This window comes from Sardina pilchardus, chromosome 13 (genome assembly GCF_963854185.1).
Source record: "Sardina pilchardus chromosome 13, fSarPil1.1, whole genome shotgun sequence".
Classification (NCBI taxonomy): domain Eukaryota; kingdom Metazoa; phylum Chordata; class Actinopteri; order Clupeiformes; family Clupeidae; genus Sardina; species Sardina pilchardus.
In genome coordinates, this window is record NC_085006.1 from 9,708,069 (window position 1) to 9,735,777 (window position 27,709).

The window sequence follows — 27,709 nt, forward strand, 5'->3', positions numbered from 1 at the left end:
TGGAAAATGAGCGTATTTCCAAAAATGGCGGAATATCCCTTTAATGGCTCAGAACGGCTGACTGTTAGACCATTAGAGAACGTACTAGATTAAACACTGTTTAGTCATTCCAAGACTATAATACTGGATTGTTGTTATTGGAGCCATACACATGACCGTACCACAGATCCATCAGGTGTCTGCTGTGCCTCGGAGCTCTGTGTGACGCCCTTCACCCTGCCTTCAGATCGGAGGAGTTGGAGCATGCTTTAAATGCTGACTTGACCATTATGAAAGGTATAGGTTGTGATCTGCCAACATCACCATATCTGCGGTAGAATACAAGGTTTTAAATTAGCTACCTAGGGAGGGCCCTCCTGGACTCCCCAGCCTCGGAAAAGCCAGGTCTGTGGGCTGAAGGCAGATCATACATTGAATCTCTAAGTATGTCTCCAAGCTAGCTCGCTACTAAACCAATATGGTGTGTCACTGTCTAGCCAATACAGAATTTTCTCTGAGGCACACTAGATCATTTGGTGAACCCCATACCCTATTCTGATGTAATTGTTTGGGGCCCGTTAAAGGGGGCCAATAGTGCCTTTTCTACGAGATGGCTTGCCCTGCTGCACCAGCCCTAACACCTGACGGAGTCCCAGAAATGTGTTTTTGGGTTAAGCCACCAGATTGAGGAGTTACCACAAGGCAGTTTTGTGCAGGGAGATTAATCTTCTCTTCCTTGGCTGTTACTCTCCTCTCTCTACCCCTACCTCTCTCCATGTCTCTCGCTCACTCAAACATGTTAGATGAGTCCCACTTGCGTCCTGCTTAAGAGAAGCCCCAGCCTGCCCTCGAGTGAGGCTTAGCTGCTGAAGAACACGGATGCTAATGTGAATGCTGTGGGCCTTGAGTGGTGTGGGGAGTCTCTGAGACACCACACCACACCACCGCCCCCTCTCCTGTCGCTCTCATCCTCTTTTCCCCTCTCTCCTCCTCTCCTCTGCTACAGTCTGCTCTGTTATTCATGCTCGCCAGGCTGCTTGCGTGGGCCTGAGTTGCTGTGTGCAGCCGAGGCCGCGCTCGCCTATAGCAACACACACACACACACACACACACACACATACATACACACAATGTGTGGGCACCCCCAGCAAGCCAGCTGGATTGCTCTCCTCGTCACCCTAGCTCAGCCCCCTCCACCAGCCCCCCACCCCCGCCTCAGAATTGACCGAGAGCTGAGAGACAGTGACTCGGGCTTCTCTCTCCATTTCTTCTTTTCTCTGAGTTGGCTGCACTCGGGTAGGCTAATACATTTTTTTTAATGATTATTATTATTCTTCCGAGGTCCGTTGTGTTTGGTTGTATTGTAATTCTTGCAATGGGTGGAAGGAGCAGGAGAGGAAAAGCCTCAGCCTCATTCACCTGCACATACACAATGCTAAGGCTGTCGCTATGGGTCACTCTTTTGCTCCTAGAAAACCTCTTCAGGAGGTTTAAGGAGGACTAAGAGGATGGATGACTGAATGTGACCTCTCTTCTATTTTCTCTCTCCCTCCTTCCAGGATGAGTCACGCATCAAGGTGACGGTGATGGACGCCAAGCCTGTGGACCACAAGGAGTACAGCAAGCGGTTGATCATGAACATCAGGAAACTGGCTGCCCAGTAGAGGAGAGCCTTATCCTGGCTGTATTTCAGCATCTCCCCTGCCTGCCCCTCGCCACTTCCACCATTACACCACGCCACACTCTCAATAGCACTTCCCTGGTGCCATGTACCCGTTCTACTCCACAGATGGATATATATATACTAACTTTTATTTTTGTTGTATTTGTTTTGGCAGTGCAGAGTCCTTCAGGTCTTAATTGGCTAGATTTGCCTGTGCCTAATTTTGTTTTTGCTCTGTGTGGCCAGCCTCCTGTGTTTAGCTCTTAGAAGTCGTTGGAGTCATTTAGAATGTGCAGCCGTCCCCCTTGGCTCTGCTGGTCGGTGGGAGAGCAAATGGTTTTCTCTTTTAGGAAACTGCTGACAGTTCTTTTTTTATTGTGGCAGATAGAAAAACTGGGGGAAAGAGGGATTTTAGGGAGAGAGAGGGAGAGAGGATGGGTGGAGATTCTTGGGAGGCGGAAGGTAGGGCTGGTTTGAGAGTGACTGAAAGCAATGTAGGCAAGGGCCTACATTGTAGAACCGTGTGTGTGTGTCTGAGGTTTGCAAGCGGGCGTGTGCTTGTGTGGTGCAGGTGGGAGGAAGCGTATCCTGGCGGGCCTTAGTGCAGGGGTGTCATCTGTCTGTCTGTCTCTCTCTGTCTGTCTGTCTGTCTGTCTGTCTGTCTCCATGTGAATGCCCTGGACCTGCACCAGCCAGATAAGCCCACCTATTCAGCCTCTCTGTCTCTTTCCCCCTCTTTCACTCTCACACACAACCCTCAGGCTTACCGGTCTGTACACAGACACACACACTCAAATTTCTGATATCAACACACATACATGTTAGTCCTAAGAGAAGCTCCCCAGAATATCACATCATTTATGTAGATAGTTTTTTTTTTTTTCTTTCTCTGTATATCTCCAGAATAAAAATTGTTGAAATTTCATTGCATGAATTTGACTGTCATTGATTTTCAGCTCTTGATTTGCAGAATTCCTGTCTAGCACCACGTGTACGGAACTGGTAGTCTATTCGGTTATTAAGTCCAACGTCACGGACCCAGCAGCTATTTTGTGAAAAGACGTTTATTAGCGCAGCCAGACGGTGTCATCACCACCTTTTGTTTTAGCGGTTTTAAAACAAAATCGCTAAACTTTAACAAAGTAATCACTGTAGCTATGCAGCCAGATGATGTATTAATGGGTAACGTCCAGGCTTCCGCGAAAAATATAGATTTGATTAGGTTGAGGCAACAAGTCCGTATAAGATGACAATTTTCTTAAAGGCTAGTCAGAATAGCGGAAAATAATAGTTTATTTTACTGTCTATGGAGAATAACATGTGAGTTTGAAAGCCGTTGGACCCGGAAAGATATGTATTATCCCATTATTACATCATCACTTAATAACCAAATACAGATTGAGGGCCAGATTCTGAGGTCAAAAACATGTTATTGAAATAGTGCAACTGCAATAATGCATATACTGTAGCTATCACATTAATTATATAAGAAATATTTAAACACAAAATATCAAATTAATATGATTATTTTATTAAAATGCTTATGTCCTAGCAAGGCATGTCACTGCTTGTATTTCAAGATAAAACTTTTGTTGTGCAGTAACACCAATCATACAGATGACACTACTGGACTTCCTCTTACTAATACCTGAACATCTATGAAGAGAGGCACACGTTATATCTGCAGCCTCCTTTAATTGATCAGAAATGTTAGCTTTTTTTTTTTATCATGATTTGTTACTGAAGCTCAACAAATCACTGGTGTTACCTTCTTAACTCTTAGGGAAATTAACGAAAATATAATCAATGACATACAGTACTGTAGTAATTCTAGTCTGACTGACAGCATATTTCTTTAATCCCTATATCAGCCATTTTGTTTCTTTTTGGTAATACAAGTGACAACTTACCATTGACGGAGACGTAGAGTTACACTAGTGACTTAATTTAAAACTTTAAATAATTGCAATTTTTTTTGTGTATTCTTATGGCAAATTTAGCGACAATGTGGTCTAATTTTAAATGTAAAAGAAAGAAATATTTATTTTTATTATATTATATAATATATAATATATTATATATATTATATTATTTGGACATTTAGCTATGCAAAAATCTGAAGTTTCTGTAGAATGGCCCATAACAAGTGCCTCTGTGGCTTCACATCATACAGATGCTATGTGGTGCAGTCTGTGCACACTATGTAAGGTGATGGATTTATTTTCCCTGATATCTGTGTTCCACTCTGAGGATTGGAGTGTGTGTGTGTGTGTGTGTGTGTGTGTGTGTGTGTGTGTGTGTGTGTGTGTGTGTGTGTGTGTGTGTGTGTGTGTGTGTGGAAAGCCTTCAATCTCCTGAGGTCGAGCGCTAGCCACTACCCCCACACCAACACTCCTCCTCTCACACAGTGCAGCTTGTGCTCCCGTGTCCGACATCAGTGGCTCCTTGCCAGCCAGTCCTGTGATAACTGACTGCTGACTATCACCTATTGTCAGGATGTTCTTAGATGTACTGAAGGCCATGTCCCTCCAACTTTGAATTGAGTCTTTCCTGAAGATGTTCTGGATGTGTGTGTGTACTGTAAGGACAATGGCACCAATATAGCTTTAAGGGCTTTGTTTTCATCCTCTCTCTCCTTACTCTGTCAGTTTTCTCCTGTCAGAAGAGACCTCCATCTCAGCCAGACTGATGGGATTTTGTCAGAGTTTGTTTTGAGGGAAAACTGCGGTGCTAGTTGAGTGGCTGTTTATGAATTCCAAGGCCTGTTCCTGCTCCCGTTTCAGCTCCTGTCAATCATGCAGCCATGGAAACGGCCTCTTTGTTCTGTGCTGACACACTGCGTGTCATTCAGCTGACGTTCTCTTCAATGGATACTTGGAGATGGGGGGGACCTTTAAAAATCTCTGCACTTCGTGCTATTACTGTTCAGTAGCTAAATGCAGCTAATTTATTCTGACTTGCCTGCTATAAAAAGGACCCAGTGAAAGATGTTTTTTCCCCTCCTGCCTTTTTTGATTCTCGTAGATTTGGATAGCTAGACAATCAGTTGAAATCTGATGATCTAGTTATACAACGCTTGAAAAATGTAATTACAGTGCATGCAAATGCACTGTTCTGTTCTTCCTGGGCATCATCTTCTTATTAGTGTGCTTGCAAAAGCACACTATTGTTATCCGTGCGTTTCATATACTTATTTATCTCAAGTCCAACTTTTGTCTCCCTATCTTGTCCTAGGGATTTAGAGCTAGAGACGCCGTTCCACCTCTCACGCGTGGGTCCTGATGCGAGGATGGTGGCTTGTATACAGCTTTTTGATACGGCGTGTCGTTCTCCCGTTATTCCAGTTTTTCCGGTCGATTTTTTCCCATAGGAATGAATGGAAAAGCGATTTTTGAGCGCTGATGCCCACACATTTTTCCACCTGTAGCCCAAACCGTAAGACATAAAGTCATGAAATTTGGTATGCTGATAGAGGAGACTACCCTGATTGACACCACCAGGTTTCATGCTTGCCATTCTCACGCTATAGCGCCACCAACTGGTCAAAGTTGGAAAACGCGTTCATGCCCGTAACTTTTGATCCGTATGGCCGATTTTGATAAAACTTATACCATTGGAATCCTCTGACCTAGCTGATTCCAACGCACCATGTGACGTCATTTTCCGCCATGATGGATTTTCCACCATTTTGAATTTTGTCCAAAGTCAAAGTAAAGCGACTCTGGCCGCATAGTTCATCCGATCGTCATGAAACTTGGCACGCGTGATCTACAGACCAAGGCGGATCAACTGCCTCGATTTCGCCTTCAAACGTTCAAGCGTTTGCCTGTGACAACCAATTAAATTCAGCAAGCGAAGCCGGCAAACAGGAAGTGTGCCTATCTTGGAAATGCTGTGACGTATGAAAGCCATATTTGGTGGGATGACTTGAGATCCCATCCAAAGCACCCTCAATAAATTTGGTGTTATTTGGTCTTTCGATGGCTCTATAATTAGCAAAAACGTGTGTGTTGGCGAATGTATACTATTACGCAGAATAGCTCACCTTAAATTGCTTAAGTAATGCCAAAAGGACGTTCCAGAGTGATTTAAGATACAATGTTGATATTTAAAAAAAAAAAAATCAAAGTATGCCAATTCTTGCAAAAGGATCTGGCACGAGTTCCATTATGCAGGAGCTTTTGTATCACTATTTAGCCCAGCTCCATTATACCGCAACCACTGTCTGTATCTGAGCTGATTGACTGAGAGAGTATACAACTACGCATGCTCACGATCGATTTAGATTGTCCGCAACGATGTCTCATCCCGAGACTGGGTAAATCTTAACGACGCCATGGCCCCGAGAGGCAAGTACGGACTTACTCGTTGTTAAATTGAACTGATGTCCAGGTGCTATTTATGGTGGCAATCACACGAGCTTTCACTGTGACGGTGTTTTGTTTTTGACCATTTGCAATAGTTTCTCTTCGTAATGAATTACTATTTAGGAGATTGTAGTGATTACAGGACATCGTTTGATATATTTGTGATGTTTTGAGATTTTATTTCTTGTTATAGCCTATGCAATATTGACTTCGAGCATTCTGGGTAAATCACGTCGCTTGTTTTCCTGTTAAGTTTCGTTTTCTGTTGTGATGATGAGCAGACGGCTGTGCACTGAAAAAAGAGATAATTAATTTACCCTCAGACAATTCCTGCAGTTATCCTGAGTATAATCCAGTCCTTGACATTCAGAGATGCAATCATTGACGAAAAGTAAGTTTGATGTTTAGATCATTAGAGACGTTAGATCTAGAACTTGTATAGTAGGCCTATTACCACAGTGTTGGTGAAGTTCATGACGTTAGTTTTGAGTGAGTTTACTGCCAATTACCTTAAGTTGAAGTTGTGTGCGTGTATGACAACAAAAGTAAGTGAACGTAACCTTCGGTCATGTGTATTGGGAGTGGGATGTATCTTTCACGTTGATATGCAAGGACTTAGCATGCTAAACGGAGAATTAGCATTAAGGGTTTGAAAGCCTGTTAATGTTACTTGTGTGAGAAGTTGTGCTCATAGAATGAGAGATAGCGATACAGTTTATTTAGTGACCATATTAATGACAGTTTATTTGGTTCTTTACAGACCACTATACATTATACATTTATTCATGCTGTTGTATGGTGGAAGAAAACTCAATAAAGAAACTAAGGAGAAACTACTGCTTCACAACCGGTGTTCTAACCAAAGATTCTAGCGCTCTATGATCTTTGGTTCTAACTGACGCCACCCAAGCAACACAATCAATCAATACAGTCCTTTAGCCCCATAGACAGTAAAAGATAGCCCTCATTAACAATCTCCGACTGGAGGAAGTTTGTACCTGTGCGAGTTAACTCTATTACACAGTACCGTTTACGCCGCTAGATGGCGTAATTGACCACATAATAACTTTAGTCACGAACAAAAAGGTTTCTTTTCTTTCTTGAAGGGGTTAGCGTTGCCGTTGCTGTATATGTGTCCTGGCTTACAATTCCGTTTAATGAGCTTAGTATTCAATGCATTTCTGTATGCTGCAGATATATTATATATCTATATAAATAGCCATCTACCTATATTTCTCTGTATGTATGGAAATCCTGAATGTCTCTGCTGGAACAATACAAAGTTAAACCCCATCTCTTCTCCGTCCTATATTCTAACTGATATACCATCCAGTATAGTGCCACTACCCTACCCGAATCAGTGCAAACCTATAACCTCCCCAATAATAATAGTAATAATAATTAGGTAAAAATAATAGTTTCTGCTTTAGGGAGAAATCTCAGAATTCCCCTCCAGCTAAGGAAAGTGGGAGCTATGTTTTTAGACTCAGTAGGCAAGCTTAGGCTATGTGTGGAGACTTAAACTGTGAAGTTTGGCCCACTTATTGTATAGCAGTTAACAATTCTAGGTTCAATTAATTACATCCAACACAAAGTGTTATAGAAAGTATTACTGTGTGTTTCATTTAACTATTGTTCATTTAACATTTAAATGAACAATTTAATTAATTTAGGCTATGGGTGGTACAGGTGAATTATTACCACACAGTTACTATTTAGAACTACGTAATCCTTAATTGAGATTTCATTGAAAGTTTTAAACTTTTAAAAAGGGGTTTAAAAACTGTTTTTGTACTTTCATTTTATTATGTCACACTGAACTGAATTCTAAGAGTTAAAAACAAAGGATACAATAAATGTTTTGTGATGCTTGCATTGCATAGTATTTCATTTAGGATAAGCTATATCAAAGCAGGTAGAAGTAACTGTAGTCACTTGACATTTCTGAGGATTTGCATATTTCCACCAGAGCAGTGGTAAAGACATTCTTCAGTGGAGGCACCACACTAGTTAATCACGCTAACATCTTCTTACCTTTTCTTCTGTTATTACTATTCTTTAACTTTATGGTAGACAGTGAGTCCAGCAAATTGAGAACCTAGGATCCTGTTTATGTTTATGAATGTGACTATGTGTATAGTATATGTTGAGACATAAGGGTGGAAAAATAGGTTACATTTATATAATGCAAATGATTAAGTTAACAATGTCATTGAATATGTTGTACAAACAAGAAGAGCGAAATGGTAAACTTTTAAGAAATCATCATCCACATCATAGTTTGACGCTGTGTGGGGTTATGGACTTGACAGTTTTGCATGGAATTGCTCATACAGTATATACATATATATTATGTATATGTATATGTGTGTATGTGTGTATGTGTGTGTGTGTGTGTGTGTGTGAGTGTGCCTTGTTGCCGGTGTACAGTATTTCTGAATATGAATGCTGTCTGGACAGGAAATGGCATAGCTTTTATCACATGCAACCAATCCAAAATCGATTTCATATTAGGGATGTTAACCCGGTGACTGTTTGACCGATGGTTGACCGTATCCACGTTGTCGCTAGTCGGTTAACAAAAAAAAAAAAGAGGCATCTTTAAATTAGCCTAAAGACAGTGGACTAAACGTTACTACAGCTAGCCATCTCATTCCAAGAAGATCTTTTTTTCGTGAAGTTCACAAATTATCCCTCACACTCAATTTTTCATAACTCGCCTGCTTGTAGGCTAGGCTACGTAATAAACCAATAAAAACATTTGGTACGAGGTCACAGCGGTGGCCGGTGCGTCTTTTGCAATCTGGAAGTGCGCTGTTTTATCCATTGGTTTTATCGTGTTGCAGTCTAGGCAACTTTCCGCATAAGATGGGCTTAGATTTGGAAAGACATTACATCTACATTTCAGGAAGGTTCATCAATGGTAACAGATAAGGTAATGATCATCTTTCGTTATTATTGTTAGCACTTCCTCAAACTAAGCTGCGTCTCTTCGGAGCTGTCATTTTCATAAGTGAGCCGCGGCCATTTCAGCTTCAAATGAGCTTCCAACGCTAGACAAACGCCTTTATTTGCAACGCGATCACCTTGTACCCAAACCATTTTCGGAGCGAAGGAACCATTTGTCCTCCACTTACAAGCTCCTTGGTTTGCAGGACTCATGTTTGGCGCTGTAGGGGATTTAAAAAAGTGACGTGAGTGAAAGGGCGGCGCCGGGGCTGTGTGTAGCCTATGAGCGGGGGACAGAGAGATGAGAGTTGGGAAATTGCGTGGCTGTTATTTCAAATAGCATAATTTATTTTAAACGAATCGGTTAACCGGTTTCAACCGGCTAATGAGCCTCGGTGGTCGGTCAAGAAAATTTGTAGTTTTCGCCATCCCTATTTCATATTCAGACATGTTAACCAGTAGCAGCCTGGTTGCTTTGACATATCAACACCAAATTTGATCCTATTACACCATTTGAACAGGTGAGTCGTCCTATTTATTCTACCATCAATTTGAGGCTATAACACATTGCAACTTACTCAACAGTGAGTAAACAGCAGATATTCCCGCAATTCTCCTAACATTACTCGTATTTGTTCTAGAAACATGCCTAGTTCCTTAGGCTCCTTCCTTCTTTCACTGGTTACGTGTTTCATGCTGGCTACACGTGAACAACTCATACATAATTCAACACAAGGTCTACAGACCTTAGAGGTGTACATTTCATTTCCATACATCAAAGCATTCGCCCATGGCAGCCAATCAAATTCGATGGCAAAGCCTCCAAACAGGAAGTGAGGTCAAATCTCGGAAACGCTTTGAGGTGTCAAGACCATATTTGGTGGGATGATTTTGGACACAATCTAAAGTAGCCTTAGTAAATTTGGTGTAATTTGGCCACTAGGGGGCGTCGCAATTAGCAAAAATGCATTTTGTCTCATATCTCTTTACATCTTTGGGATGACATCCACATTTTTACATTGGAGGTGCTCTGGGACATTCCACTGATGAACCTAGGCAACCCGTCACGTCAGTGTAAGAATTCGGCAATCGAGGGTAACGCCGCCAAACTCGAAGCAGCTTTGCGTCTTGGCCAAACTTTAGTGTTTTGACCTGAGGGCGAGCGGTCGCATCTCCTGCTGGAGCGCTTTCGCGGCGCGTCGGAGCAAGCACACTTCGCACTTTCCCTCCTAACCAGGTCCTAATTAGCTTCAACCGTTTAACGTAGAAACTTGGTTCAAACTTTGTTACGTAGGTCTTGAAAATAAGACTAAGTCTATGTATATTTCAGTTCTGTAAACTTGATACTTTTTGAGATATTAGCAAAATATGTTTCCCCATTGACTTTTCATAGACCTCTGAAGCTGCTATCCTTGCCCATATAAGGAGATCCGGGAGTTAATTGAAGCCAACTGCCCATATATGGCAAGTGTCACAGGTAGGGGGCGCTGATGCCCCCTAGCTAAAAAGACCTCTGTCAGTGGGGAGAACGCTGTACTCTGCAATAATGCCAAGGGTCAAGTGGTAAAGTACAAAATGTCTTTTATTTAATAAATGGAGAAGAGTATTTAAAAGTCTTTGGTCCTGAGAGCTACCCCCCCCTCGATGTCCAGTGCAACGAGCAGTCCCACCAAACAAGGCCCAGGGTGGTTGGCAAGGGCTCCTCCAGTGGCGGTCCCTCCTGCTGGCGGTGGTAGGCCCAGTCTCTCCCCTCAGCGGCTCCGCAGACTGTGGCAGCTGTTCAGACAGTAAGACAGAGGCGAATTACCATACGCGGCCACACCCTCTTTGTACAGCCAGGCCCAGGGAATAACAGGAAGCAAACAGTCCACTACACACAATAATGAAAGACAGTCACGCTGTTTGAACACTCATCACGGCACAGCACTCAGTGTTATAACAGAAAACAGTTCAATGGAAGTAAGGGGGACAGTCCGCCCCGTTGGTCACTTTACACAGCACAGCACTCTCAAAACACTGCACCCCACACCACTAGGCTGTTATGGCCACTAGGCTCGGCTATAAGAAAGAGTGGCTGAGGGCACGTATGTCAGTCAGTATTACGGCCGCTGCAGAAGGGCCATAGAGGGAGCTAAAGGGGATGGAGTTAGCTGGTGGCTACAGGATGCAGCTAGCTGGTTCAGCACTGAGGTGGGAGTAGAAAATAGTCCTCGCTGGCAACACTCGTGGTGCCAGCACATAACAATGTAAAGGACAGGGACAAGGAGCATCTTCAATAAAACAGAGACATTAGTCCAATGGCCGCCACGGACAGTCAGCGCCGCCGTTAGCAACGTCACGTTAGTCTCTGGGTAAACAGTCTTTATGACGTCGCTAGATCCAGTGTTTACAGTTCAGGAGCGGCAGCACTCATCAATCGGAGGACAGTAGCAGACTGTAGCAGACTAGTCGAACAAGCAGCTGATGGGATAACGTTAATGCAGTTGAGGAAGTAGACTCAGCTGTAGCCAGATTCACATCACAGGAGCAGTCGCTGCATAGCAAAGGGCAGGTTACTTACGATTCCACCCCTCTGGCATCCGATGGCGCTTCGGTATCAAGGCAACCCGGCTTCAGGGCTAGCTGGTGGCGAGGCGAGCAGTCCCCGTCGCGTCTCCCACCGGGATCGTCACGTCGGTCCGGCGGCCTTGTTGCAAACGCCCGCTGTCTGCCACGACTTTCCCCGAGCCACACATAACCTCGACTGCAAGCTGCGGCCTAAAGAACACCAATCTACACCCTGTGTGCCAATCACCAAGCCCCAACTTCCCGCTGCACACCTGTGTGTAATGATTAAGCAATCACCTTGTGAAGCTGCCATCTTGTTATGTTCCGTGTGTTTGTTATGTTCCACCCTAAAACCCGTCCCTATGGAAGCCCCGTGTATTGTTTTAGTTCCCCCCCCCCCCCCCCCCCCCGTTTTCCCTGGTGTGAATGCTACCCGTGACACCCTCCCCCACTAGATTAGTTCTAGTCCCGAGAACTAGGTGTGACCCCAATCTCCATACCTGTCGGGTGGCCTGCCCTGCGTCTCCCTCTGGGAACGCCGGGGTCCAGGGCCGGGGTCTGACCCAGACAAACCCTGTCCAGGCTGGTTTAAGTCTACCGGGGCCCATGTCCATCCCATTAAGGGTAACGAGGGATTCCCTTGTTTCTCTGTACCCTCTGCTGTAGTTTGGGGGTAATGTGGGCATGGCCGCAACAGATTTCGGTGTAACACCCTCTCAGGCCCTGGCTTTCCTTCAGGCCTTACGACATAGACCGGCAGGTCATCTTGGCGTTGGCTCACCACGACGTAGGGCTGGGACTCCCATCGGTCACTCAATTTCCCTTTTCCCCGCCGCCGGTTGTCCCAGACCAAGACTCGTTCTCCAGGTAACAGCGGGGCTTCCCGGGCTGTCCGATCCTAAAGGCGCCTTTTCTTCTGAGCAGCAGCACCTAGGTTCTCAGAGGCTTTACTGTATGCATATCGAAGCCGCTCGTGATGTTGACTCACCCACTCGGATATGCTGTCCACCCCCTCCGATGGGGTCGTCCCTAGGAGTAGGTCTACCGGCAACCGTGTGTGTCTCCCAAACATCAGGTAACTGGGCGCATAGCCTGTGGTGGCATGGACAGAGTTATTGTAGGCATGGAGCAGGGACGGAAGGTTTTCCACCCACCTGTTCTGCTGTTCTGACTCCAAGGTCCCCAGAAGGTTCAACAAGGTCTGATTAAACCGCTCACAACTGCCGTTGCCCTGCGGGTGGTACGGCGTGGTACGGGTCTTCCGGCAGCCGTACAGCTGGCATAGTTCATGGATCAGGGTAGACTCAAAATTTGCCCCCTGATCGGAATGGAGGACCTCGGGGCAGCCAAAGGGCTGCATAACTGCATTCCACAGGGCTCTTGCAGTTGTCGGGGCCGTCTGATCGACTGTAGGGATGGCCCAGGCAAATTTGGTGAACAAATCTGTAATGACCAGAATGTTCTGAAACCGGTCCGTGGGGCGACTAAGAGTAAGGAAGTCTGTGGCCAGCATATGAAGGGGGGCCTTAGGTTCTAGAGGGACTAGAGGGGCCCTAATGTCCTGCTTGGTTTTACGCAGTGTGCAGCGGGAGCACCCCTGTACAAAGTGGCACACTGCTGCCTCCATATTCGGCCAATAAAAGCCTCTCCTCAGTAGCGACAATGTTCGTGCTTGCCCCTGGTGGCCTGACTGGTCATGGTAGGCCTCCAACAATGGCTGGACCTGGTTCTGGGGGACGACTATTTGATGGTTCAGTTCGTGGGTCAGGGGATCGTGTACTACCCGACAGACAACACCTTCCCTCATAACTAGGCGGCTCCATTGGCCTAGTAGTTGTTGCACTAACCGTGGCTTGGCCTTCCGCTCTAAAGAGGGTGGTAGTGCTCCCTTCTCTAGGTAGGCTCGGGTCACTATTAGGTCTTCGTCTTCCGCCTGCAGTCTGTGCCAATGCTCGGGATTCCACCCCCAACAAGCAGGGAGGGTCTCGCTGGTTGCGCCCGGGGCTTCGACTGTGCCCACCATCAGTTCTTCCAACAGGGGTGACTGGCCGCTTGGGGGGGTGGTATCTAGCACAGGAAGTCTGGAAAGGGCGTCAGCGTTTATGTGCTCTTTACCTGGCCTATACTGTAGCTGGTAATCAAAATTGGCAAGCTGTGCCACCCACCTTTGTTCTACAGCCCCCAATTTAGCAGTCTTTAAATGGACAAGTGGGTTATTATCAGTGACTACAACTACCTTTGCCCCCCACAGATAATCTTTGAATTTTTCGCTTACAGCCCACTTCATCGCCAGGAGCTCCAGCTTGAAGGAGCTGTAATTGGCATCATTCCTCTCGGCTGGGTGGAGGCTTCTGCTAGCATAAGCAATGACGCGTTCCACTCCCCCTTGCTGTTGGGCCAATACTGCCCCTAAGCCACTATTGCTTGCATCAGTGTACACTGTAAAGGGCTGGGTATAATCAGCATAAGCCAGTATTGGTGCTTGGAGCAGCTCTTGTTTAAGTCTCTCAAATGCAGCAGCACAGTCAGCAGTCCACTGAATTGGAGGTGACCCCCGTCTCTGTGGGCGTCCGGTTCCCACCAGCAACTCGTTAAGAGGTTTAGCGATTTTAGAGAAGCCTTTTATAAAACGCCTATAATAACCCGCGAATCCCAGAAAAGATCTCACTTGCCTGACTGTTTTAGGTGGAGGCCAGTCCTGTACAGCGGCGACCTTGTCGGGGTCTGGGGCGACTCCTTCCTTGCTGACGCAATGGCCCAAGAACTTTACTTCCTTCCCGAAGAGGTGGCACTTTTCGGGGCGTAGCTTCAGGCCGTAACGCTGGAGTGCTCGAAACACCTCTTCCAGATGTTGCAGGTGTGCTGTAAAATCCACAGAGAAAAGAATCACATCATCCAAATACACCAATGTGGACTCAGATAATTGCCCCCCCAGACACCGCTGCATCAACCTCTGGAACGTTGCGGGGGCGTTGCAAAGCCCAAAAGGCATACGGTCCCACTCAAACAATCCAAACGGGGTGGCGAAGGCAGTTTTCTCACGGTCCTTCTCGTCTACTCGGACCTGCCAGTACCCGCTCGCCAGATCTAATGTCGAGTACCAGGCTGCCTGAGTCAAGCTGGTTAGAGAATCTTCTATCCTAGGCAGCGGAAAGGCATCTTTTCTCGTCACATTATTAAGCTTGCGGTAGTCCACACAGAATCTCCAGGCTCCACTCTTTTTTTGGACAAGTACTACTGGTGCTGCCCAGGGGCTACTGCTCTCCCGGATAACCCCGCTTTCGAGCATAACTTGTAACAGAGTCCGGATTTCCTTGTAGAGAGTCGGTGGCACGGGCCTGTACCTCTCGCGGAGTGGCGCTGCCTCACCCGTTGGAATCTGATGAGTCACAAGGTCTGTACAGCCGTAATCCTCGTCGTGTGTAGAAAACACATGCTGCCATCTGGTCAGAAATCGCTGCAACTGCAGCTGCTGGTTGGCGTCAAGACCATCCCCCTGCAACGACTCACACAGCAAATGTTCAGGTACCCCCTCCCCAGGCTGGTCAGGGTCAGCCCCTGCCTGGACAACTCCCACCTCGATTACCCCCGGACTCACCTCTGTGAAGCGGACATCAGGGCCCTCTCTCACCCGCGAAGCATCCACAGTGGTGACGCGGGCTAACTTGAGGTGCCGATGGAGAAGGACCGGGCGTGCTTGGAGGTTTCTGACCCGCACTGGGACTCGACCCCTGTGCGCTGTGGCGAGGCCCCGGGCTACTTCCACCCCTGAGCATTCCCTGTGTGGCTCCACCATTACACAGGAGTCGGCCAACCTTGTTTGGGCTGGGAGTTTGGCCCACACGAGTGCTTCGCTATGTGCAGGGATCGTGATGGCAAATCGGCAGGCCACCCGGGCAGTGTCTGACCTTTCTTGCTGTGTGGCAGCTGCATATATCCTCTGGCAGTCGGCAAAGATCTGTTCCCATCCTTTCTCCTCTGTAGCCCTGGAAGTCGCGGTGGGGGCCGTCTTCTGGTGCTGGAAGAGTTGTTCCCAACAAGCAGCTATCACATTCATTCCTAACAGAGCCCTATGTGACCCCAAACAATTATCTCGAACGACCACCACCCCCCTAGCTGGTACAAGCACATCCTTCACTTGAAAGTCTAGCACTAAGTAGCCTATATATGGAATATCCAAGCCATTGGCACCACGCAGAGACAACCAGGGTCCATAAGGGCCCTGGGGCTGTTGGTCAGAGAACAGTTCTTTGCACAAAGTCTCAGAGAACATGGTGACCTGTGAACCAGTGTCTACCAGGCAACGTATAGTCTTGTCATTTGCCTTTACCTCCACCAGGGGGCATTGGCCAACTAAAAGGTCTCGAGGGGAAACAGAGGGGTCACTTAGAGGGTTTCCGGTCACTTGACCCACTGTGGCCGGAGGCATTAAAAATCCCCTTGTGACGCTCGTCTCGGGGGGCACTGACGGCTGACGTGGCCCGCTTCGCCACACTTGTTGCAGATGGGGCGCCCTTGGTCGTCCCACTGGAACCTCGGTCTAGCAGGTCGATTGGATGGCCAACGCCCCTCCCATGTCCCTTCTGGCTGAGAGCGTTCACGAGGGGGCCGAGATGTAGTAGGACGGCTAGCGCGTAGCTCCTCCCGGATGGCCTTGGACATCACCGTGAGCTGCTCTTGGACGTCCTTCATTATTTCCATCCGTAGTTCTTGCTTCCAGTCCTTCACAGGAGCGGCAGCTGCAGCGGCCGCGACGGTTGAGTCTTCGGAGCTTCTGACATTCAGGCAGCCCTGCTGTTCACCCTGTTCTGACTGATCCTCTTCCAACTCTAAAGCCTCTTTTCTTACAGCTTCAAATGTCATGTTTGGGTCTCTCCGTAGCTGTGCTTTCAATGCTTGGCGGGTATGGCCATCACGCAGCCCCATTACAAACTGGTCTCGGGCAAGGGTATCATCATCTCCCAGGCCTGCACTGCCTCTCCTCTTCAACCTGGAAAACATCTCAAGTATTTGTAAAGCAAACAACCGAACGGATTGCTTAGGGCTTTGTCGACAATTGAAAAATTGTGCCCTTAGAGCAGCTATAGGTGTATTATCTCCATACAATACGGTCAGACGATTGAAAATTTTCTCTGCAGTATCATGGTTTGCCCCCTCTAGGGCCAGTATCTCTCTCTTAGCCTCCCCCTCTAATGAACCAAGGATAAACTGTAATTGTTCAGGTTCTCGAAGCCCCTGGACCTCAATCAGATACTTAATTTGAGCCTGCCATTCCTTAAGATTCAGCTCTGAGCCTCGCCCCCCAAATCTCTGTGTCCAAGGAGCCCCCATAAAAAACGGCATCATTACTTGGGGCCGGGGAGCGGGTGCTTCTTCCTCCGACATATTGGAGAGTACAGTGTCTCAACCCACTGCAGAATCCTGCCGACTACTGCCAAATGTCAGAGGTAGGGGGCGCTGATGCCCCCTAGCTAAAAAGACCTCTGTCAGTGGGGAGAACGCTGTACTCTGCAATAATGCCAAGGGTCAAGTGGTAAAGTACAAAATGTCTTTTATTTAATAAATGGAGAAGAGTAATTTAAAAGTCTTTGGTCCTGAGAGCTACCCCCCCTCGATGTCCAGTGCAACGAGCAGTCCCACCAAACAAGGCCCAGGGTGGTTGGCAAGGGCTCCTCCAGTGGCGGTCCCTCCTGCTGGCGGTGGTAGGCCCAGTCTCTCCCCTCAGCGGCTCCGCAGACTGTGGCAGCTGTTCAGACAGTAAGACAGAGGCGAATTACCATACGCGGCCACACCCTCTTTGTACAGCCAGGCCCAGGGAATAACAGGAAGCAAACAGTCCACTACACACAATAATGAAAGACAGTCACGCTGTTTGAACACTCATCACGGCACAGCACTCAGTGTTATAACAGAAAACAGTTCAATGGAAGTAAGGGGGACAGTCCGCCCCGTTGGTCACTTTACACAGCACAGCACTCTCAAAACACTGCACCCCACACCACTAGGCTGTTATGGCCACTAGGCTCGGCTATAAGAAAGAGTGGCTGAGGGCACGTATGTCAGTCAGTATTACGGCCGCTGCAGAAGGGCCATAGAGGGAGCTAAAGGGGATGGAGTTAGCTGGTGGCTACAGGATGCAGCTAGCTGGTTCAGCACTGAGGTGGGAGTAGAAAATAGTCCTCGCTGGCAACACTCGTGGTGCCAGCACATAACAATGTAAAGGACAGGGACAAGGAGCATCTTCAATAAAACAGAGACATTAGTCCAATGGCCGCCACGGACAGTCAGCGCCGCCGTTAGCAACGTCACGTTAGTCTCTGGGTAAACAGTCTTTATGACGTCGCTAGATCCAGTGTTTACAGTTCAGGAGCGGCAGCACTCATCAATCGGAGGACAGTAGCAGACTGTAGCAGACTAGTCGAACAAGCAGCTGATGGGATAACGTTAATGCAGTTGAGGAAGTAGACTCAGCTGTAGCCAGATTCACATCACAGGAGCAGTCGCTGCATAGCAAAGGGCAGGTTACTTAGCTTTGCGAGGGGTGGACGATTCCACCCCTCTGGCATCCGATGGCGCTTCGGTATCAAGGCAACCCGGCTTCAGGGCTAGCTGGTGGCGAGGCGAGCAGTCCCCGTCGCGTCTCCCACCGGGATCGTCACGTCGGTCCGGCGGCCTTGTTGCAAACGCCCGCTGTCTGCCACGACTTTCCCCGAGCCACGCATAACCTCGACTGCAAGCGGCGGCCTAAAGAACACCAATCTACACCCTGTGTGCCAATCACCAAGCCCCAACTTCCCGCTGCACACCTGTGTGTAATGATTAAGCAATCACCTTGTGAAGCTGCCATCTTGTTATGTTCCGTGTGTTTATGTTCCACCCTAAAACCCGTCCCTATGGAAGCCCCGTGTATTGTTTTAGTTTCCCCCCCCCCCCCCCCGTTTTCCCTGGTGTGAATGCTACCCGTGACACAAGCTTTTTTGTAGGCGAACTTCAGAGGTCTATCGCACTGCACTGCTGATTAAGCTGATTTGCACCTGTGTCAAGAGCCAGGTGCTCAAGGCCCTATCAAGTTTAATTGACAGCCAGTTAAATTGAACCTGCATTATCAGCTCTCTCTGTCTACCCATTCACTCATACACACACACACCTGACTGCAGCACTTCATATACCACACTTCTCCATGCACTCCACAACATTCTAACCTAACTCCCCCATTTCACTGCATCATAGAAAGCCATGCTCCTTACATCCACTTACATCCACTCACACACACACACAGACACACGCACGCACACTCACACGCACTCACACTCAGAGGTGGAAAAGTCAAGCTTCAGAGAGTAAAAGTCCAATCACGTATTGGTTCGGTTTGTAAATTTAAGTTTGTTTCACATTTTATCTTATGTCTTGCTTTGCATGCACTGGTAATTTCCTCGAAATTACGTTTTCTAGTTGAATATTATTTCTTATTAGGCTACTCGTGGATGGAACATTAATCTCACAAGTTGAGTTAAAGAATCAATAGCAGATAAAGGCCAAGTTGTAGGTCCCTAGTGTACATCAACGGGCTTGAGGTTGATGTGACTTACCTAGACCTTGCCTCGTGAGAAACATATTTGAGCTGACCTTTTGCTTGAGCGTAGAAAAATCTCACTGGTATGTTTGTAGGTGGTTGCAGAACAGGTAGAACCTCTTAGCTGGACCCTAAATGAGAGGGAACACGGTGGTATTTGCTGCTTTATTTGCATAAAGCCTTATGTTTCTGTCATAGCTGTCATTGCACTGCCTTCAAGACATCTCAGTTGGTTTCCGGCCTCAAACATCAGTGAACCACCAAAGGAAAGTGAAAAGTGATGGTACAGTTAAATTGAACCTGCATTATCAGCTCTCTCTGTCTACCCATTCACTCATACACACACACACCTGACTGCAGCACTTCATATACCACACTTCTCCATGCACTCCACAACATTCTAACCTAACTCCCCCATTTCACTGCATCATAGAAAGCCATGCTCCTTACATCCACTTACATCCACTCACACACACACACAGACACACGCACGCACACTCACACGCACTCACACTCAGAGGTGGAAAAGTCAAGCTTCAGAGAGTAAAAGTCCAATCACGTATTGGTTCGGTTTGTAAATTTAAGTTTGTTTCACATTTTATCTTATGTCTTGCTTTTGCATGCACTGGTAATTTCCTCGAAATTACGTTTTCTAGTTGAATATTATTTCTTATTAGGCTACTCGTGGATGGAACATTAATCTCACAAGTTGAGTTAAAGAATCAATAGCAGATAAAGGCCAAGTTGTAGGTCCCTAGTGTACATCAACGGGCTTGAGGTTGATGTGACTTACCTAGACCTTGCCTCGTGAGAAACATATTTGAGCTGACCTTTTGCTTGAGCGTAGAAAAATCTCACTGGTATGTTTGTAGGTGGTTGCAGAACAGGTAGAACCTCTTAGCTGGACCCTAAATGAGAGGGAACACGGTGGTATTTGCTGCTTTATTTGCATAAAGCCTTATGTTTCTGTCATAGCTGTCATTGCACTGCCTTCAAGACATCTCAGTTGGTTTCCGGCCTCAAACATCAGTGAACCACCAAAGGAAAGTGAAAAGTGATGGTACAGCCATACATGCATGATATGGGTGCTGGTCTGTATTAACAGATACAGCCAGAATTTTCCTGAACATTGTCAATGACAGCCTGTTGTCCCACAGGCTTATTGCCTATTTCTGGTTTCTCATTTTTACTTGCACAGCAGCGACTGGCATTCTGTCCTTTGCTATTTTGTTCCTGTGTATCCCAGGGGATCTGCGTCCCAGTGCAGAGCTTTGTGCCTGAGCTGAGTTCTTCAGACCATTTCCCCCACGGGACCACCGAGCATTACAGATGATGTTGAAATCGGCCACCGCTCCTGTATATAAGCAAGACAAGTGAGTGCTGTGTATTGTACATTCTACACCAAACACATTTGTACATTGGTAGTGATCATGGCAATGGTAAGGACTTACATAAATGTACTAATGCATCAACAGCTCACTGATTGTTCGATCATAAAGCCTGCAATGCTACACCAGTCTTGCAGTTTCTAGCTCTTTTCTTGCTTTTACAGCCTGTTAGCATCTGGAGTCTGTTGCATGTCGTACGCCTATCTGAGATGTCACAAAAGCAGATAGCAGCAGTACAATCAATGTGCATATGCTTGCAGTGCTCGGCCCTAGTGATTGATGATTTGTTGACAGAACAGAAGCAGACGTGAGCGATATGGTTCTTAAATTCTCCACAGGACGCCTTTTTGGCATTGCCTGTTTTCACATTCACACAGCCTTTTTCTAAAAGTTACACAGAGAACATGTTGTGTACTGTTTTCTATTCATTTTCATCACATTATCCCATCCAGCTCATTTACAGTTACATCCACCCTCACTGAATTCATCATTGCTAAATGAAAAAATCAATTGCCCATTCATATGCAGCATACATTTGAATTGAGTAAGAGTAGCCTACATCTTAGACTTGTGGTGGGGGAAGGGGTCTGGGTATGAACAGATTTTCATCGATCCATATGAGAGTTGGGTTGTGGACCCCTGGCAGTGACGCCGTGTCAAGTCCAGCCCTGAAGGAGAGGTGGCAGCCTTGCTGCTACGGAGACAGATGGGGCAGGACAGGCCTCTAGAGAGAGTTGTGTTAATTCTTATGGACGGAGAGGAAGCAGTGTGTCTCTCTTAAGATGTATCGGCCTCATGCATGTGATCGGCCTAAGGGAACGTCTCTGTTCTCACTCTCTGCCCCCCCACCCCCCACACATTGACACACTTCACTCTCCATGTGTTGTGTCAATAAAGAGTAATCAGGGGAACGGGCTGCCTGGCCATGGATGCCAATGAGTGTGATGGTGGCTTCTGCCCAATGCTACTACACGTGTGTCACCAATTGAATCTGTGAAAACCTGTTGGTGCCAGCTTTGCAGAGGTCCGCCTACTTAATTAAAATTGTGAAATTGCATTGACAATGAAAATGCCTGGCAGGTGTGTGGATGCAAGGGGTAATAATTGTTGTGATAACTTCTGTTTTTTTCTGGTCTCCCCTTGCAAAAGTGTGTCAGATTGAATCTGTAAATACAAATTACTTTGTGACTCCTGGCCGCGTTTCCACTTTAATTGGATTTGCTCATAGATAGTGTTTTTGTTTACCATTGTCTGGGAATGGATTAGTGCCGTCTCCCCCTTTTTTCCCCCACATTGGTGAATTATACATCCTGGGAGTGACGAGAATCTGCTGTTATTTTTTGTGCACTTTCTATAACTGTCACATTTCCAACCTCCCCACCAGACAATAAAACTTTGATATTTCAAGCAGCCACTGAGTTTCTGTATCTCACCATTTGTGAGCAACCAGCAGAGACAGAGAAAAGGCACTAGATTGTGGCAAAACATCTAAGCCTAATCAAACGATCTAGAGGTGAGAGTTTGATAATAGACATACTGTAGACATCTGTATTCCAAAAGCACAATAACGTCCCTTTGGATCTCCATACAGCCATAGACTTCAGATTTAATCAGCACTGACAGACTATTCCATAACTCTTTCCAGGAATTATAGGGGCACTAAGAATTGTACAAAAGAGAGGATGTTTTGGATATACTTACAGCGCCCTCCACAATTATTGGCACCCCTGGTTAAGATGTGTTCTTTAGCTTCTAATAAATTCATTTTTTTTCTAAATAATATAGGACCACAATGAAAAAAAGCGTAAAATCCAACTTTTAATACAAGTGCATTTATTTAGAAGGAAAAAAATCCCACATTAAGAAATAATTGTTCTTCATAAAATCACCTGTTCCACAATTATTGGCACCCCTAACAATTCCTAGGAAATAAATGTAATTAAAGTATTTCTGTCATTTCTGTCATTTCTACAGTAGTTTACAAAGTCAATCAGAGTATGTAGGAACATTTAATTAGTAATTCTTAACGTCCTGTTTCCCTGGGCTATCAATATGACGTGACACAGAGGCCATTTCTCTTCAACATGGGAAAGACAAAGGAACACACTGTTCAAGTAAGGCAGATGTGTATCAACCTTCACAAGTAAGGCAATGGCTATAAGAAAATAGCCACTCGCACACCTGCCCATATCTATGGTCAGAAGAATCGTTAAGAAGTTTAAAACAACTGGAACAGTGGTAAACAAGCCTGGAAGAGGACGCAAGTTTATTTTGCCACCACGCACAGTGAGGAGGATGGTAAGAGAAATAAAAAAATCTCCAAAACTCACTGTTACAGAATTGCATCAAATGGTTGCATCTTGGGGTCACAAAGTCTCCAAAACAACCATCAGGCGCTATCTACATGCCAACAAGTTGTTTGGGAGGCATGCAGGGAAAAAAACCTTTCTCACTCAAAATCATAAGCACAAACGTCTGGAGCGGTACTGGGCCTTCAACTGGGACCATGTGCTTTGGTCAGATGAGACAAAGTTAGAGCTTTTTGGCAACAAACACTCTAAGTGGGTCTGGCGTAACAAAAAGATGAGTATGCAGAACAGCACCTCATGCCCACTGTGAAGTATGGGGGAGGATCGGTGATGCTGTGGGCCTGTTTCTCTTCCAAAGGGCCTGGGAACCTTGTTAGGGTGCATGGCATCATGAATGCTTTGAAATACCAGGACATTTTAAATCAAAATCTGGTGGCCTCTGCCCGAAAGCTGAAGATGGATCGTCACTGGGTTTTTCCGCAAGATAATGACCCTAAACATATGGCCAAGTCTACACAGAAATGGTTCACCAGACACCGTATCAAGCTCCTACCATGGCCATCTCAGTTCCCAGACCTCAACCCCATTGAAAACCTGTGGGGTGAGTTGAAGAGGAGAGAACCCAGGTCGTTGGATGATTTGGAGATTTTGTGCAAAGAGGAATGGTCGAGGATCCCTCTTTCTGTTTTCTCTAATCTTGCGAAACATTATAAGACAAGATTAGGTGCTGTTTTATTAGCAAAAGGGGGTTGTACAAAGCATTAACATCAGGGGTGCCAATAATTGTGGCACACATGATTTGATGTAAAATAATTATTTCTTAATGTGGGATTTTTTTCCTTCTAAATAAATGCACTTGTATTAAAAGTTGGATTTTACGCTTTTTTTATTGTGGTCCTATATTATTTAGAAAAAAAAAGAATTTATTAGAAGCTAAAGAACACATCTTAACCAGGGGTGCCAATAATTGTGGAGGGCGCTGTATATCATCACAAGGATTTACTGCCTGTTGAGTTGGTTTGTTGGTTGTTTAAATAGTTGTTGCAGACCTTTTCTTCCATTCTCAGAGTTGACTGAATTTGAAGTACAGCTAGTATTAATACCTTGTGTCAGCTATTCAACCTGAACCACCTTAACCTTAAACTGCTGCTCAGTTGTAGAAGATATTGTAATTTTAATGTGATTCTTTTCCCTGGTTAAATAGATGTTAAATAAAAACATTCTCCTTGGCTTGGTTTTACACGTACCATCTGTTTACGTTCAGAAAACATTGGCTCAAAGTTATCACGCACAGGAATATTCAGTAAAATGTTTTGGGAACGTCCAAACAAGGAAATCCTGTAAGTAAGGAATCTGCATGCATGGAGATTTCGGTAACACTTTATTTTAATGTGTCGCTGTTACAGTGTACCTACCTAATTAGGTAGAGTGGTACAACCTGTGTAACAACATGTACTAAAATGTACTAGCATTGTACTTGCATTATGTATTTGTGGGTACCTACATATAGTTGTTACATTGCGACCAGATTTAGCCCATCCAGCTGGTCTCAGGTCAGCCCTTTGCCTCTGATGAAAAATTTTGTGAAATTGGCGGAGTTTTTAGAAAGCACTCGGTATTACAATGTAACAACTATATGTAGGTACCCACAAATACATAATACAAGTACAATGCTAGTACATAGGTACCCACAAATACATAATGCTAGTACATGCTAGTACATGTTGTTACACAGGTTGTACCACTTAGGTAGGTACACTGTAACAGCGACACATTAAAATAAAGTGTTACTGAGATTTCTTTTAAAAAAAGGATCATAGTCATAAGTCATTATTCATTCTTTTTTTCTTTATATAAATTAGCCCAAATGCATGCTTCATCCCCCAGTCTGGACTGTGGCCTAACTTAATACTTGATCAATGGCTGTTAGCATACTTCAAACCTATCCTTGCACTGCTATAGTTCTTATATTATTATTCTATTCTATTGTCCATCTGAAATGCTGGTCTCTAGACTTTATCCCTGCACTGTTTAACTTATTTGCACAACCACAATGTCACTTCATACACTTCAAGAGCATCTTAGACTGCATACTGAGTCAGAGTTAGTCCCTGCCCTGTCACTGCAAGCACAGTGATTACAGTTTGTAACATTCCTCTAAGCCAAATTTGCATTTTCAGAATACATTCCACTCCAGAAATGCAGTTTGTGTTGTGTCTCAATGTTGACCTTTAAACAAGGTTTTGTTGACCTTAGACTTCCTGCCTGGACAGACCAGACTTCTAGTGAAAAAATGTAGAAATACGTGTTCACTGTGGTTGGACATGCTTGTGCATTGTCTACTCAGATAAATGATATTTGGCCCCTGCTGTGTCCCCAGTCCTTAATGTGCCATTGATCTGGGAGGTTATGCTAACAGCTCTTAGTAGGTGCAGATGAAGGGACCATAACACTTTTGGTATGGTTCCCAACGACTTTAGAGATGCTCAGCACATCATAGAAGAAAATAAAACAAAGGGAGAACTTCAAAGGTCTGCCACATCACTATAAGTCTGAACCTGCTATCACTTTCCTCTAAAATGAGACTTTGAAGTTGCACACTTCGCTTTTATATATTTGACAAAACAAGAAAGCATCCGCAAAAACTGTTTTCGGTGTGTCTACGTGCAGCTGACCTTGTCGACGTTTTATTTATGTATTCCATTTTAATTAGACAACCAGTTGTTTTGTAACGGACAGGCTGAAATTAATGGAAAAGTTGTACCCAAAGTTTACAGAAGTGTCAAGATTGCAGTTGACTAAACAGAATAAAGGAGTCAGTGACTGTCATAAGCCATTGACACATACAGTATACGAATCGTGAGACATACAGCCACAGCTTGTCTGTGTCTTACAGAAAGAACATTGGATGACTCTCTCTGACATTCCGCCAGGCTCAAATTAGTGTGTACACACGCACACACACACACACACACACACACACACACACACACAGAAGGCAGTCACATCTTGCATGCAAGACCACCAACTCAACATGTAAGCAATGGAAATGAGCACCTTGTCTTGTGGATTTCCACATATGGGTATATTTGTGTGTGAATGGAGGGGGGAACACACTCCTGTATTTCTTGCCCTTCCAGTCCAGTGCCTGCACAGGTCTCCTCATTCATAACACACACACACACACACACACACACACACACACACCATCCTTATTCTCTGTTTAGCCACTCTGCAGCTGAAATTGCACCATCCCATCCACCCCTTTTTTTCTTCCCTTCATCATCTTTGACAAATACAAACACACACTCTCTCCCTGCCTCTTACTCCACACCTCACCCTACTCCAGTCCTACGTTTTAACAGCCCCCAGTGGTGTGGCCCTCAGACAGACCCACGGCTTATGTAAGAATGTGCGGCTCCTCTCATTCTAACTGTCAACCCACCCCCCCAGTCCAATCCTCTCCTCTTCCCTCTTCCTCTCACAACACATGGCTCTCTAATTAGCTTGAACATTTCTGCAGAACCCTGCTATTGTGGAGGCGCCTCCTACAGCACTGTCTTTACGCTGTGACTCCCCTATGCAGGCTATGGGATATAACTTCCCAAATGTGGGAATAAGTCCATAAGCTACTGTCATAGAAATATCCCAACAAGTCAACGGTATGGCCTTATGTGTCAATTTTGGGTTCAGTTGAATGTTAGTAATTTACAGTCTGATGACATTTATGATGGTAATTCTTTCTGAACAATTGATATTGAGCCCAGGGCTAGAACCTTCATTTTTTTTAAAAGAAAAAAACCCTCATACATTAAACACATTGCCTGCCTCCGCTAGGCTAAAGCAATCCACGGTTTTCAGCATGATGGCAGTGGAGTTGGCGAACACAGAACATTCAACTAAACTCAACCACCTTAACTGCTGGCCAGGGCTCACTTGTGAAAAAGAGATTGTAATCCATGCGATTCTTTTCCCTGGTGAAATAAGGGTTAAATAATAATAATAATAATAATAATAATAATAAATATAGTAAATAAGGAATCTGCATCCATGGAGACTTCATGACTCTTTAATTTACCTCCGCCAAGGAGGTATATGTTTTCATCGGGGACCGGCCGGCGTTTGTTTGTCTGTCGGTTTGTTAGCAAGATAAATCAAAAAGTAATGGATGGATTTAGATGAGATTTTCAGAGAAGGTCGGATATGACCCAAGGAAGAAACGATTACATTTTGGGAGTGATCTGTAATTCCGTCGGGATTCCGTCTGCGTTTATGTATTCAGCTTAGTGGTGTAATGGCATGGTATGGCCATGTGGTGGCGATCTGAATAGTTAAGGTTCAAATGTATGTCAACCTAGGAAGAACAATACAGGCGGAGGTAGCTGCGCTCTCTGAGTGCTTTTCTCATTTTTTCTTTAATGATACAGTATATATATTTCACTTCATCATATTTCATTTTTCTTTAATGATACATATTAGTCCATATGCACAACCCCTCCCACCATCCCCCAGTCTGGACTGTGTAGCCTACTGTCACAACCACCGGGCTCAAGGTAGCCGTGACATTAAGGATGGGGACCACACTGTAGCTAAAGGTTTAAAATATAATATGTATTGAAACATTAAAAAGGTAAAGTCAGTATATGATAAAGGAAAGTGTAAATGCAAAGTGTCTAGGGGTGATCAAACAAAGAGTGTAAAAATGTGACGTCTATGTGCAAGCTGGCAATGGGTTGCGGCTCTCCCCAGAGGAGCAGCCATCGAGCGCAGAGAGCAGGCCCAAGCGAAGAGCAGAGAGCAGAGCCAAGACCAGAGAGAACGCATCCATTCATCCTGGTCGTTATATAGCACCACCCATTACTCCAAACACCAATGGGGTCCTTGCTCTGCAAATCAGGGAAACCATGGAGGTATTAGGTGTGTTTGACTTCTCG

At 45.4% G+C, this 27,709-nt stretch overlaps 2 protein-coding genes across 3 annotated transcripts in view; both read left to right on the forward strand.

Annotated features, from left to right (window-relative positions):
* The window catches only part of rpa1 (replication protein A1), a 33,036-nt gene extending 30,469 nt beyond the window's left edge, over positions 1–2,567 (forward strand). The window contains exon 17 of the mRNA XM_062552502.1: positions 1,539–2,567. Coding sequence (XP_062408486.1) covers positions 1,539–1,643 — 105 coding nt within the window. The 3' untranslated portion in view covers positions 1,644–2,567. The remainder of the gene's footprint in view (positions 1–1,538) is intronic.
* Positions 2,568–5,928: 3,361 nt separating this feature from the next.
* The window catches only part of LOC134099652 (ZP domain-containing protein-like), a 126,109-nt gene continuing 104,328 nt past the window's right edge, over positions 5,929–27,709 (forward strand). The window contains exons 1-2 of one of the 2 annotated variants that reach the window (XM_062552600.1): positions 5,929–6,400; positions 20,325–20,451. Coding sequence is in view for 1 of the 2 variants with exons in the window: in XM_062552599.1 (XP_062408583.1) it covers positions 6,382–6,400 (19 nt within the window). In the remaining variant the exon portion in view is untranslated. The remainder of the gene's footprint in view (positions 6,401–20,324; positions 20,452–27,709) is intronic. The other variant, XM_062552599.1, reaches the window with a different exon arrangement.